Source organism: Episyrphus balteatus, chromosome 2 (genome assembly GCF_945859705.1).
Source record: "Episyrphus balteatus chromosome 2, idEpiBalt1.1, whole genome shotgun sequence".
In the NCBI taxonomy this organism is placed as follows: domain Eukaryota; kingdom Metazoa; phylum Arthropoda; class Insecta; order Diptera; family Syrphidae; genus Episyrphus; species Episyrphus balteatus.
The window spans coordinates 37673377-37687843 of record NC_079135.1 but is presented as its reverse complement, the minus strand read 5'-3'; the positions used below and the strand labels follow the sequence as shown (position 1 = coordinate 37687843).

At 31.2% G+C, this 14467-nt stretch overlaps 1 protein-coding gene across 4 annotated transcripts in view; it reads left to right on the top strand.

Annotated features, from left to right (window-relative positions):
- The first annotated feature begins 495 nt into the window (after positions 1–495).
- LOC129909941 (LIM/homeobox protein Awh) overlaps positions 496–14467 on the top strand; it is a 53059-nt gene continuing 39087 nt past the window's right edge. For 2 of the 4 annotated variants that reach the window (XM_055987119.1, XM_055987118.1), the window contains exon 1: positions 496–1024. In XM_055987119.1, the coding sequence (XP_055843094.1) occupies positions 1019–1024 (6 nt within the window). In that variant the 5' untranslated portion in view covers positions 496–1018. The remainder of the gene's footprint in view (positions 1025–14467) is intronic. The other 2 variants (XM_055987117.1, XM_055987116.1) reach the window with 2 other exon arrangements.

Genomic DNA, 14467 nt, shown 5'->3' with positions numbered 1-14467 from the left:
GGTATATTAAAGTAAAATGTATTCTTTAAAAATCTTGCTTTTTATGTCATTTCCGGTAAAGTCATTTCTAAAACCAACAAAAGTAAAGTTAAAAAGAGGTGGCGCTGTCATCCTAAATGTCAAAAAATGAAATAAAAAAAAAAAACAAATAAGAAAAAAAAAACCAACACAATCTCAATTTCCAATTCACCCAAACACAAATCGAGGATAGATAACATAAGCTAGAACGAGAGAGTGATAGTGCAATCTCTTTCGATCGACTCCATTGTTGATAACACAGAGTTTGGCACGCGACTTTTGACACGCCTTCCAGCTTTGCGCACATTAAGGCGGAACAAATTTCCCTAACCCCTGAACACAATAACCAATTGCGCCACAACCAATTGGAATGCTTCCGAAGACCGGTTATGCAGTTCCAGCTGAAACAACGGTAGTAGAGGGAATCCCAATCCACCACCAACAACTTGGTGCTTGTATTTCTAGAACATCAACACGGCATCGGCCTCATCTGTCGTCGTCTTCTACTTGGGATTTCTGGTTTACACAGGCAGTTTTATTCAGACAGTCGAGAGGTCTTGTGTGTTGGCGGTAGCGACGAGATAGCGACGTTGACAACGTATATATCGACGACCTGTGAATTTTTATTAACTGCCGTCGTGGTTTCGAGGTTTATTCGTTTCGATAACAGTTACCAATTGGAATTAATACCGTTATCAATGGTGGTTTTATTGATGTGACGTTATAACTTTACGGGTTTATCTACCTTAATTTATATGAAGTATACAACAACTCAGTGTTTTATGGAAAAAATGTTGTAGGAAAAAATAATTTTTTGAAATCAATAAATTTTGTGTGACTTGTGAGAGCAAATTGGATAAGAAAAAATACCTAATTGTTTAGTGATTTTGTTGTTATCAGCTTGTCATTGCTGATAAGGTAGTGTGTTTTTTGAGTGAATTAACTTGGATTTACAGAATACAGAGTGGATAATTTCGTCAAAATTGTGGAAGCAATTAAAATGAAGGTGAGTGTTAAATTTGTATGTATAAATGACATGAGTTTTATTGTGGAGAGAAATTCATAATTTTCGAATTCGAATTGCGTCGGCATTTCGAAAAAATGTTTCAAGTTTAAGAAAAAACTGCCTGTCCTATAAAGTAACATCATTTTTACTTCGTTTGCGGAAAAGAAACGCATTATAGTATTAAATTTGTTGTTCAAATAGTTAACATTGCACCTTTTCACCTGTCAGTTTCACCAAAGTGATAGCTGTCACTTTTCAATCTGATAAATTGCAATATTTCTCTTATGTCAGCCATTGATTCACCACACAACTTGTCACTGTCACTTTATTGACAACTGATAACAAAGTTGAACATGTACCTAAAGCAAAGATTATGTAGTTGTCAGCGTTGAATAAATCTGTCAAAGTCAAAAGAGAAAACTAATTAATTGACAGATGCAATGTTGCAATTTTAATGAAATACAGATTTTTAATCAGTTTTCTAATTAAATAAGTAACTAGATAGTTGCTGAATGTTTAATGAAAAAAAGTTTAGCTGAGTTATTTTAGTAGAGATAAACAAATGTCAGATTGATTAAATTAAAGAGTTTGTCGTTTGATAGAGAGATAGGTACAATGTAAATAGCATAAGTAGGTTATAACTGCCATTGGTGCTTCGATAACCCTGGTTTAAAAACAATAAAACCATCCAAGTGCAAACGGCGAGTAATTGCAATAGATAACGTTACCGACCCCGACGCGTCAAAACCTTTTTTGTGAAGCAGTCAATTTCCAACAAGAATATGTCTTGCGCGTTTGATGATTATAATTTTTCAGTTTGTTACAAAATTAAGACCAAAAAACGAATTTTTAAAGATTTTCTCGATTTTTTTAACTCAAATATCTATTCAACGGTTAGATAAACGAAAAAAGTGTATAAGGCCTTTTTTGTAGAGCGTTCAATTTCCTACAAGAATCTGAAAAGAAATTTGTTAAAAAGTCAATTAATAAAAAAAAAATATTTTTTTTTAGTAGAAGCTTGATGTAAAAATGGAAAATTGCAAAGCGGAGGACCTTCCCATTAATAAAAAGAGCTCATATTTGGTGTGTATATTCTAAAGGTGTCTAGCAATCGATTTTTCGGAGTACCAAATCAAAAAAAAGAATTTCGATTTTTTTGACCCACCCTAGTAGGTAGTCTCCCATGTTTTTGTCATAAAATTGACAGAATGATAAGGTTCAATCTTTTTTGGTAGCGAAATTCAGGGTGATCGCAAACTCCTGTGCTTCCATCGGGCGACCAATTAACTCCTACAATTTTAAACCGTTCGGGTTGAAATTTCGTATGTAGCTTAGCAATACTATTCCCCAGTGAAGTACGTACGTATCAATTTTTTTGAAACATTAAAATTTAACGATTTTATGGTCTTTTTTCCACCGAATTCTGTTTTTGGAATAAATGAATTTTTTCAAACTAATGCCATTTCTCTAAAAATCAATACACTCTACGTTATTCACTGGGAAATAGTATTATTAATCTTCACACAAAATTTCAGCCCGATCGGTTAAAAATTGTAGGAGTTAGTTGATCGCCCGATGGAAGAACAGGAGTTTACGATCATCCTGAACTACGCCGCCATTTTATCATTGAAAAAATTTCACATTAGCCTATTCTGTTACCTATTGATATAATTCATCAAACTAAATAAACTCCAAAAGAAAATAATGTTTCTCCTATGTATTATAAGCTGATGACACGGTGAAACGATTTCGTGCCTACAAAGTGTTAAGTCTTAACCCAATGCATTGAAAACAACAGAAACTTTTTTAACACCACAGAGTTGGTGTGGAAATCTCAGAAGCTCAATCACATTTCAATTTTACTTTTGGAATAATTTTTTTACCATATTTGCCTTAAAAATATTCCATTGTAATACCGCGTTCAGACTCTAATTAAAAATATGGCTATATGAATACCTAAATGAATTAAAAAAAAAAAAAAAACCGAATGCCAAACTATATTTCCAAAAGTGCTGATACTTTTTTTCTTCTGGATGTCATAATTTATCAAAATGTTTCGCATTTAATGTCAACAAGTTATCTTTTTATTTGCAAAACCAAATTTTTCAATCAGGTGTCCGTATATCAGGGGTAGTACATAACTCAGGGGGTCTTTCTCCCCCCGGACAGGAGGGAGGGGCAATTTTCTAAATTTGAAAACGACGGCAAAACTTACAGTTATAAATGATACCTTTTTCAAAGGTCAGAATTTCGTAATTGATTAATTTTCAAATCAAGTTATTTCAATCAGAAGTTTTTGAGATAATCGATTTTAAAGTCAAAATTTGGCAAAAAAACGTTTTAAAAACACATTAAATACAGTTTTCGCCAAGACTGTGGATTGCAGTACAAAATTGCGATAGTAAACTGCCTCAAATGATTCCATATCAATACACTGTTTTTGAGAAAATGGAATAAAAAATTAAAAGTGCATTTTGTGGCTGTTTTATATCATTTTGGCACTAACAAGTCTTTGATATTTAAAACATAGAGTTACTTGGGACCTTGGCCATCTTCAAAAAATCCGTTACTATCTTTCAGCGCCTCAATTATAACTATTATACTCTTGTCCGTATTCCGTACGAATATAATTGTGGAAAAGCGTTTACTCTGCGTGTAAGAACAAACGAAACTGATCAATACCATAATTATATCTCTATCTTACATTTTAATTAGAAGACCGAAGTGAAATGTTCGACACATAAGTAATTGTATTTTGCACATTCTGTATGAATTGTTGAATAATAAAATTATTCACAACATGTAACACAATAAACCTACTATTTATTATGCGTTTGTAATAACGTGATAAATGTACCTATATGTAACTATTAAAATAATAAAAATATCCAAACAACTAAGTGCATGTCGAGGTAATAACTAATCTCAGAACAGAACTATAAATTTAAATAAAATATTGATATTGCTACGAGTAAACAACATTATTATTTATTAAAAGATCCTTGATAAAAAATAAGTAATATTCAATCGATATATGTAGTAATAATGTTGATTGGTCAAACACTATCCTCAATCAGTGGCGTAGTTACTTATAATAAGTTGGGCGCCTGGGTTAATTTTTCTTCAGTTTGATGAATAGGTACTGTTATCTAGGTATAAAAGTTAAATGTTTTTCACAGCTGATGTCACATTTTATATAGAAATATCTAGGTATTTGGAAATTAAATATTAAAAAGAACAGATCTAGTAAGAAAATTATTTTTTGACAGTTGAATGCGTTCACTGGTTGAGAAAAAAGGATACGATTATACTTTTATTTTTCATACATCTGCTTCTTTGTATGCTGTCAAATAGAAGAAACTACTGATAGTCTTAGGTCCCTTTTCTTCACTCGGAGTTGAACATAACTTGAGAATTTTTAATATAAAATTTCTCAAGTTGTGTTCAACTCCGAGTGAAGAAAATGGACCTTAAATGTTTTAAATTTTTTTATTTGTTGTTTGTTGAAATAGATACAGTTCAAATTTCAAGAATCGTTTTAAGGGGCCCCTGGCCTTATTCTTGTCCATTTATTGTTAAATATAATGTTTTCATTAATAACATATGTAAATAAATTATAATATGGGTACTTAAACCATTGACTTTATGGATTTATTTATAATATCAAATTCATGTTTAAACTAACCTCTTTTAAAAAAAAATCAACAAACAAACATATCTGTACCAGCACCATTTAATAAATTTTATATATTTATTGCAAAAATTTTATGTAAAGTAGGTATAAGTTTTGTATCTGTATAAAATCCAGTTTAATTGATAATGTTCTAATAAGAAATAAACAACAAGATATAAATTTACAACAAAACTTATTAATATTTCAATCTAACTAGATTAGACCTTGTCTGCGTGATAAAAGTAAATTGAAAAATTTTTTATGTTTTTTTAAGCTTTAAAATTATTTATTTTTTTTTGAACAATTAATTATTAAGTTTGATACCCGTACAATACTATTGGTTTATTGTAGAGAAGTAGGCAACAGCGGTGTTAAAACTTAATTAGTGACGAAGTATTTTTAATTTCAATTTTAAAAGCGATTATAAAATATCTTGTGATCCTTACATTCAATTCATATTGATTTATATAAATTACTTTTGAATTGTAGTTTCAGTCTAATTTTCGTTTCGTTTCGAAAAGATTACTTCCATCTTCACGTTAATATTTTGGTATAAAAATAACGTCATTGCAGGAACGCCTCTTGTTTTGTTCAGAACAGAGTCCGAACTGTCAAACTGTGTTTCTTTATTTTCTTTAAACGTTCAGAGCTTCTAATTTGTATTTCCTTTTTACTTTGGAACATGTTCTGAGAACTTCTGAGCTTGTTCAGAGCTCAGTCTTTGAGTTCAGAATAAAATATCTGAGCGCACCGGGTTGTATGCTGAACACAAGCGTTTGTTAGGTAAAATATGAGGATGCTCACTCTTTTCAAAAAATAAATTGAATGCTTGTTTGTCAAATAGTGGCAGCTGGCAGCTAAGAGTTCAAAAATAGTTCTTTGTTCAGACGATGTTCAGAGCATGCTCGGAATTTTTTTTTCTGAGCTAAAGAAGGAAAACGCCTACACCGAAAAAAATTTGATAGTAACAGCTATCAAATTAACAATTTTGAGTGACAAAAGTCGTCCAACATTTATATAAAGTATCAATTTTGATTTGATTATCATATCATTTTGACGTTTTTTAATTTGAGGTGGATAGTGAAAATTTCACTTTGACGATTAAAATATCAATTTTGACTAGATTTTACGTTTCAATTTATTATAAATGATATTTGTTTCTTTTTCTTTTTTACTATTTTTATTATTTTAAGTATTATATTATTATTTCTTTTTTCAAAACATTACTTATTGCCGATCAAATTTTCTCACTTCGAAAAAACACAAAGCGCCTTTAAATTAGTACAGATTAAGAATTTTTTATTTAATAATTTTCAACAATTTGGAATGAGAAATTGATATGATGAATTGATAGTTATATATCAAATATATAAATACATATCAAATAAAAATATTGTTTAGCATTTTTTGCTGATATTTAAAAAATGTTAATTTGATATTTAATAAAATGTACGACTGGGGTCGCACGTACTTTCTCTTGCAGTTCAAAGCACTTTTATGTTAGTTTACTTGTAGATTTTAATTGCTGGCTCTATATAAATAAAAAAAAATTATATTTGGGAAAAGCCGGCATTTAGGGAAAAATTTTGATAAATGAAAAAAAAATTTTTTTTACTTGACTTTTTTGGAAAAAAATAAAAATGCAGTTGCTTTGAATATTACGCCTGCAAAGTTTAATCAAAATCGTTAGAGCCGTTTTCGAGATACTTTTAATTTAAATTGAAAAATTTGTATGGGAGGTACACTTTTTAAGCGAGATATAAAAAAAAAAACAACAAATTGAAAAGCATTTTTTGTAAAGTAACTGCTTTTAAAAAATGACATCTTGAAATGGAACCGCACTGATTTTGATAATTTTATTTCTAAGCATAGACGGAAAGAAATATATTCTACATAGGTATTTCCTATGAGAAATATCCCCTTGCAAATTTTCTGTGCGACAAGTCGTTCTCGAGATATTGAGACTAATGCGTTTTTCTTGCAAAAAAAACTACACGCATCTCAAACGTTGAAAGCAGAAACACAATGGGTGCGTTCACGTAACGATCCAAGTGTATCCGGATTCCGGATACCTTTGTGTTGTTGTAATCCCATATAAAATATCAGCTGATCGTAAACATGTGTTGCCAAGCAAAAAAATCCAAAGGTATCCTAAAAATTTCTGGATTCTCGTGTATCTTATGGGAGATTTGAAAACAGCTGATTCGTGTTCACAAACGTATCGAATACTTAGGTATCTTGGATAGGGTATATTTGCGTACGTGAAAGCACCCAATCACGCTTTGTCAGACGCGCCATCGTGTTACGTTGAGAAATCCTCAAAGCGCGCTTCTGTCACTTTGACTTCGAACAGCTGATTGAAACATAAAATCTGCTGTCAAATAAAAACAAACACAGTCACTTACAAAATTATTGGGCCAAGTCTTTATCTTGATTTAAATGTGGAAAAATGAAGAAGGCTATTATTGTGTTTAAAAAATGCATAGAAATTAGTTTATTCTTTAATCCTATAGTTATAAAAACAAAACCAATCAAAATAAGTTGTTTTTTTTAAACAGAACAAACAATAAAACTCAGTCTACAACATCATTAAATTATTGTTGTTTTTAATACGTAAATTGTTTTATTTAAAATATCTCGATATCGTTTTTTTGTGCAAAATCTATATAGAGAAACAAAAAAACACACCTAGTTTTGTAATAATTTATTTTTTTTTTTATTTACATTTGGCCCAATAATTATGTGTGTGACTGTAACTATGTCTGATAAATGTCAGAAAGCGAGCAAAAGTTCAGTCTTGTTGAACTTTTGCTCGCTTTCTTACGTTTCCTTACGTTTGTCAAAAAAAGCGTATGTAATAAAAGCGTCATTGTGTGAGGTTACACAGGTTTCGTATGGTTGAACTTTTGGCAGTTGTCAAAATCGACGGCAAAGCGTGATTGTGTTTCAGCTTTTATGGCTATCCCATAAGAATTGTGGTGTATGTTCGACAACTCACCATTTTGCCATCACCATTATGCCATTTTGACATAAGCCCATGCGCTCATATGCCTATTATAGTTGGGCCTAAACCGTTTTTCCTCATATGTTTTCAATTTATTCGTGTGAAGGCGCCAATAAGAACGTGTACCTAGCAACCGCTTTTCCGGGCCAGTTACCCGGTTCCCGGCTATGTGTAAAATGGGTTTAAGAGGTGTAAAAAATCAAATTAAATTTAAAAAAAAATGTGCAATCATTTTGCAGTTTTCATAAAAAATATCCTGCTTGCAAATTATGTTGTTTATCTAATTTATTAATATATTGCTAATATTATATCTTTGACCTAAAACTTCTAGGTATTTGTTTATTGATCGCTTTTTGACGTTTTCATCTAATCATGGGCATCTTAATTTTTCTGTAGGAACATAATAACCTTTTTATGGACCAAAGAAAAGTGTTTACACTCATGGAACTGCCATAGTGGTGATGGCAATCAAAATGACTTCATTCTTGAATTGATGTTAAGCGGGATTATGATCGCATATATGCATATATTAATTAATAATTTCAAACACTGATGCATGTTGTTGATTGGGTTTTGTATGAATAAATGAGTATGCCTACCTATCAGTGCCAAGTCTTACAGAATTGAAACATGGTATAAAAAGAGAAGGTATGATCATTAGAAAAAACTCTGTATCGAGAACTGTCAAAACTTAAAAATGGCTACTTAAGGTTTTGACAGCTGCCCATTGAAATTGTTGTTGTAAACAAATTTGTCTTGGAAATTGTTGTTGCTTTTGACTTTGCCAAATTAAACGTCAAAAAGTTATTACCCCATTTTATAAGATGGCGGCTCTAATGATCATACCTTGTCTTTTTATACCATGGAACTGAAACACATAAATTAACTGTGAAGACATGAAGAACAAGTTAAAGTTTTTTTTTTAAGTACATATTTCTGTATTCAATTTTTTTGAAGTGACAGTATTTCTGTCCACAGCACTGTTGCAAGTTATATCTTTATTTTTTTTTTTAAGAATTTATAATTATTTTTTTACGACAAAGCTTACTGTAAGCAAATGTGTCAAAGAAGTTTAATCCAAAGTGATAATGACATGCATGCACAGATTGCGCTAACTTGCAACACCTGCGCTGCGCTGCGTCGCTGTGTTTGTCAATGATGCGTGACACATTTTATCAATGCAACTCGTTTAGGTGATGGAATATTGCAACTTTATTGCCAACTTACCGCAGCGGATTGTGACTTTGTAATAAAATTGTCAGATAAACTTCATCAAATGGACGTGTTTATTTCGAAGGTACATTTATTTTTTTTAATCCAAATGCATCAGACGGATATGTTAAACATTTAACCTGTTTTGGATTTTGTTCTCGTTTGAATTTTATTTTTTTCGGAGTTGTTTTTTTTTTTAAGTTTGTCAATTGTCAATAAAAAAAAACTTGTGGATGTAGTTCATTTCCGTTTGGAAGACATCTCATTGGAATGCAAAGCTTCATAGCATTTCGGTCCAATATTGATGAACACATAAATACAAAAAAAAACTATCTCAACGTGTGAAGTTTGTCAGCACGTAGCTACATAATATTTGCACAGAAGAAACTATTTTATTTAATTTTTCTGCCCTAACATCCGGAGTGGGACGTGTTTTTTTTGTAGGTATTCTCATTCATTCAATGCGGTCTATTTCGAAATGCAGCGGCAAACTTTTCGTTAGAATTATTCTTATACCTTACCGACATGATTGAGGACAACTATATCTACAAAACTCAACAAGCGGAAGATTTTCCAATGGGCTTATATAATATTTGTTATTTTTTGGTTGATAGATTTTTTTTTCTTTCTTAACTGTTTACCGATTCTGATCACGTTTTATTGACTGAGTTTTTAAATTGTTAGTGCCGGAAGAAGATACATGTAGATCACTGTGTATAAGATTAAAGGTGCATATAGGTTGTACAGTACACAGTTACTTTAATGATTCTAGACTAGGCTCTTAAAAGTTAGATTATTAGAATTGAACTTGTTATTTTAATTCGCGATCTAGAGTTTTAAAGCAACGGAAATTTGCTTTCTAAAAAAAACAGTGTTCGAAAAAAGTTAATCGATGAAAAATCTTCTCCCTTATTTTCACAGGGTGTTTCCACTGATGCACACACATGCCAAGCGTTGGACCCTCCTTAGGTTAATGCAATATACTGCTTTGTCCACAAGCAGCAGCTATTTTTTAAACCTATAATTAAAAAGTCTAAGAAATTAGTCTTGTTAGTGTGTTGACAGCATTTGTTTGATAAAAATCAGACAACATCCCAAATAGCATTTCAACTTCGGTAAGATTATTTCAGAAGCTACATTTCAGCTTCTTTTTAACTTTAGTAAGGTTGTTGGGCATGGAAAAAGGAGAACGTTATACTAGTTTGACCTTTTATAAGAATGCACTTATAAGGTATATATAAGAAGCTTAAACGAAGTTTTATCGAAGCTTTGAGATTTGACAGATAGCTTCGGAAGAACTTGTAAAGCTCTTTTATACATGTCTTATAGAAATTTAAAAAAAAAAAAACAACTACAAAAACAAAAATGAATTTTCTTTTTTGATTGGTTTTGATTTGATTTTAGATCATGAATTTTATCTTTTAATCTGAAATTATATATAACATTCCATTAGTTTTAAGTATAGGTATCTATTAATAATAATTTTGAATATAATATGTTTTTATTACACCCAGGAATCGAACTTCGAATAACAGAAATGTCAATACAAAAAAATGTCCGAGCTATATTATTCAATGTCAAAACCAAAAAGTGCCCGAGTTAGATTACCTCTTTAATATCAAAACCAAAAATCAAACACAAAACTTGGTAATTTCTGTAAAGCTTCTGTAAATTTATTAACCAAGCTTATCCGAAATACTTCGGTTAAGTTTCTTTAACAGTATTTAAACAATGGTTTACTCTTTTCTGTTGGAGACAATATTCGATAGTAAGGTGTCAAGAGCTGTACTCGTATCTATCGATTTCCCTTGACGGTATGCATGTTGTTGAGATGACGACAGAAGCTTCGCCTAAATGCAGTCTCTTAGATGATTATCAATTAGTCGTTGTAGTGTTTTAAGAATATATGACGATAGGCTTATAGGCCCGGAAATTAAGTTAATACCTACCTTTTTCAGTAGTTTGAATATTTCTAAGTGAATAAAAAGTCTGTACACTAGGATGTAAGCATCTGCAAAAAACATTCTCCTAGTGAACCCTTTTGGTACTTACACTTCCTAAATACTTCTTAGTCTTAAATTTTAAATTCCTGAGCTTCTCCTGTCTTATGTTTACAATTCTTACAAAACAGCGGAATTATGGTAGGGGTAGCTTTTAGTTTTTTTTTTTCTGTTAAAAACAAGGGATTTTTGGTTATCAATTTCTTATTTATGATTTAATTGATAACAAAATAAACCCAACACATTTCTACGGGCTAATAAATGTTGTGTATATAAAATTTGAAAAAAAGACAAAAAAAAAAAAAAAATAATAAAATGCAAACATATTATACACGCCATCCAAAAGAGCTATAAAAATCGTAAGATTTATCACTTTTTCTATAACCACTAAATGTGTCGGATTTTAGGATTGTATCTCTCTAGATATAGAAATAAGCCCCCTTGTACTCATTTTTAGCAAATAAAATGCTCATACCTTTGCTATTACATCCGAAATGATTTTCAAGAGGATATGCCATTATACATTCGAGTGCATCTGGTAAAAAGGGATGATGCGGGAAAATAATGCTTGATGTCACACAGCAGGGTGCTCTCACTATACTTTTTTCGTTCAGGGTCTCTCAACCCAAGTACACATTGACAACAAACTCTCAAGAATGTGATTGAATAGCTAGGCGCGTACTACCCAAAAAGTCACACTGTTGTAAAAAAAAATTTCAAATACTTGTACATAGCGAAAAAAAAAACAAACCTCAAGTAAAACCCTTAAACACAGTTGTGAACGGTTCCGCTTTGTTAGGCCTTGGGTGTGAGTCGAGTCCCTCTTTTATGTATTTTTCAAAACAATTTGAATTTGAACACAGAAATGCTCATTCCCTTGCCCATTTTTCATTTGACAACCCGACAACCAAAACCAGCAAAAAACCCTCTTTAAAGACACCTAGAAATTGCGGTGGCAATAGATACATTTTATTATACCGACATCTATAGGTAAAGTATCTATGTATTTTCAACAATGAGTTTATCAATAGTTTTGCAGGGATTTTTCTTCACTTGAATTTTCAATGCATCATTGTTTCAGAAAATAGGTTTGTTTGTGTGAGTGCGAAGGAAAGGTATTTATTGATGTTAAAAGAGAAAAACCTCTCAATTACCTGCTGCTGCAGTTACACGATGTCAAAATCAATTGTGCTAGCACAAAAACAAATAACAAACTTATTGGCTTTCTATTTGTATTTAATGGGCTTAGTGTGCGGCTTATAAAGATCCTTTTGCTTGGTATTGCTGTCAAGGTGTTTAGCGTTTGCTTGCCTTTTTTTTTTTTTTGAAAACCAAACACCCGGTAAACGCACGAGCATAAGTTGAGTCCTTGACATCTGGACATTGACAAGACACAAGACAATGAATACATTCAAGTGGGGTGCGCCAGTTAAACATTGTTTGTAGAGATAGCATTGTAGTTGGACATTCATCATTTATTACATTATCATCAGTAACAACTATATCTACCTCTATAAGGGCAATGTGTTTAGTTCACAATGAAAGTAGACAAGATTACATAAGAAGATAATTTTTATGGTTAGAGTGTGAATAGAACTAAAGATGCTTGCAGAAGAGCTCAATAAAATTTACATTTATGGAGTAACGCCACACTATCTAATTTGATAGATCACTGTAACTATTCTTCGTCAGGCGATCGCAATTCAAAGTTTCTATAACTACTCCTTCACTAGGGCTGACAGAGATAAGCTAATTACATTCCAATTTTACAAATTAATTTATTATTCACACCTATAGCGCTTCTAAAACCCTGCAAACAGCTGTTAAGTTGTTATAGGAGTGTTAACTGATATAAATGCATTGTTAAAATTCCTACTCTTTTAGGACTTTATATCAAAGTTAAAGATGCAATTAATTAGTTCTTATAGATCCATTTGTCTTGCATAAAATATCAAATGGTAAGGTCCCTTAACCTTAAAATAGTTATATAAAGCTTGTTAGAGTATTTAACTTCTATAAGGCTTGTATAATCAAATGTACCCTGTTGTATTATTGAACAAAAAATCTATATCCTTCCCCTCCTATAAAAAGGTTTAGCTTAGACAAACTTTTAGGAGTTGGTACTTAACTTGCTTCTATAAGATCCAATAGGAGTGAAAAGTGTCACTTAACGAAGCTTATATAATTGATTCGATAGATATTGATAAGATTCTACTCTCATTTACTAAAAAGAAAATTTGTTTATTGGGATGTCTTAAACTCAGATTTCTCGATTAGGATTAACCTCTTAATAGCTTCTACGACACGCGCCTTAACTTTAAGTCTTGACTAACTGCACTAATACTGTTAAATTGAACCTTCCCATTGTTTAAATCAAAATTTATTGATATTTATGCATAAAACATCAAAATTGTTAAATTTTACGATGAATGACATTTCTAACTCGCATTGATTTGAGGCATAAAAGTTCCATTCCATTGCCCAATTTGCATCTCTGCATGAACATTAATTTAAACAAAAATATAAAAAAAAAATACAACCAACCTTAAGCAGATGACATGTTGTTTTTTTTTTTTTTTTTTGTATAGTTTATAGCACTTTTGTGGTAACTGTGCTTAAATTATTCAATCTAAAGATGAACAAAAACTAGGTTTATGGGAAAATTCATCTTAACAAAGAGCCTCTCTTTCGAACAACCATAACAACAACAACAACAACAACAACAAAGACGAATCTTCTAAATGCTTTTAAACATAATTTAACAGATTATGACATGGAAACAATAAACTATTAAACCATTTATAATATTCTTGTATCCGTGTATTTCCTCGCTTAAAGATACGTTTCGACACTTGTAACAGAGCGATAATACTTATTATTTAAATATTTTTCATCTAGCCATAATCTTTGCTATATAGAAATATGCTCATAACTTAAGATCGAAGAACAAGGAGCAAACACAAAAAAGCTGACAAGACATGACACCAAAATTGTATACAGAAAAATGGAAATGTTGTATTGGGTACCTATTCAAAATTCCATTTCAGGCCATTCATTGGAACATTATTAAATTTTAATATCAACGCGCGCTGACCTGAAATATATTTTTGGTGGGCCTCCCATTGGGAACTTATTATTGCCGTCTTTGGGTTTTCAACTTGGCCAAACCCCATATGGAGGCTTTCAACGGGGAAATTTGAATACAAAATTTTTTGTATTTTTTTTTTTTAATTTTTCTGTATAAATCGACTAATTTATTGATAAATATTAATTTATAAATATATACGACGACGAATAGGGCACCACTGAGTCAATAAATTTAAGTCTTGTCAAATTACATATCAAAAGATCTTTGTAATTTGTTCAGTTGTTCAAATTGAAAATTGCTTTGAACTTTTTACCGACTTGTCTATTTAGAATGAAAAATGACGCGAATGAGACGCGATAAATTGTTCTTATTTGAAAAGCTGTTGAAGTTCTATTTTAGGCTTGTTAAGAAGTCAGAACTATGAAGAAAATCGCAAATTCTGAGACCTAATGGCATTTGTAAAAAA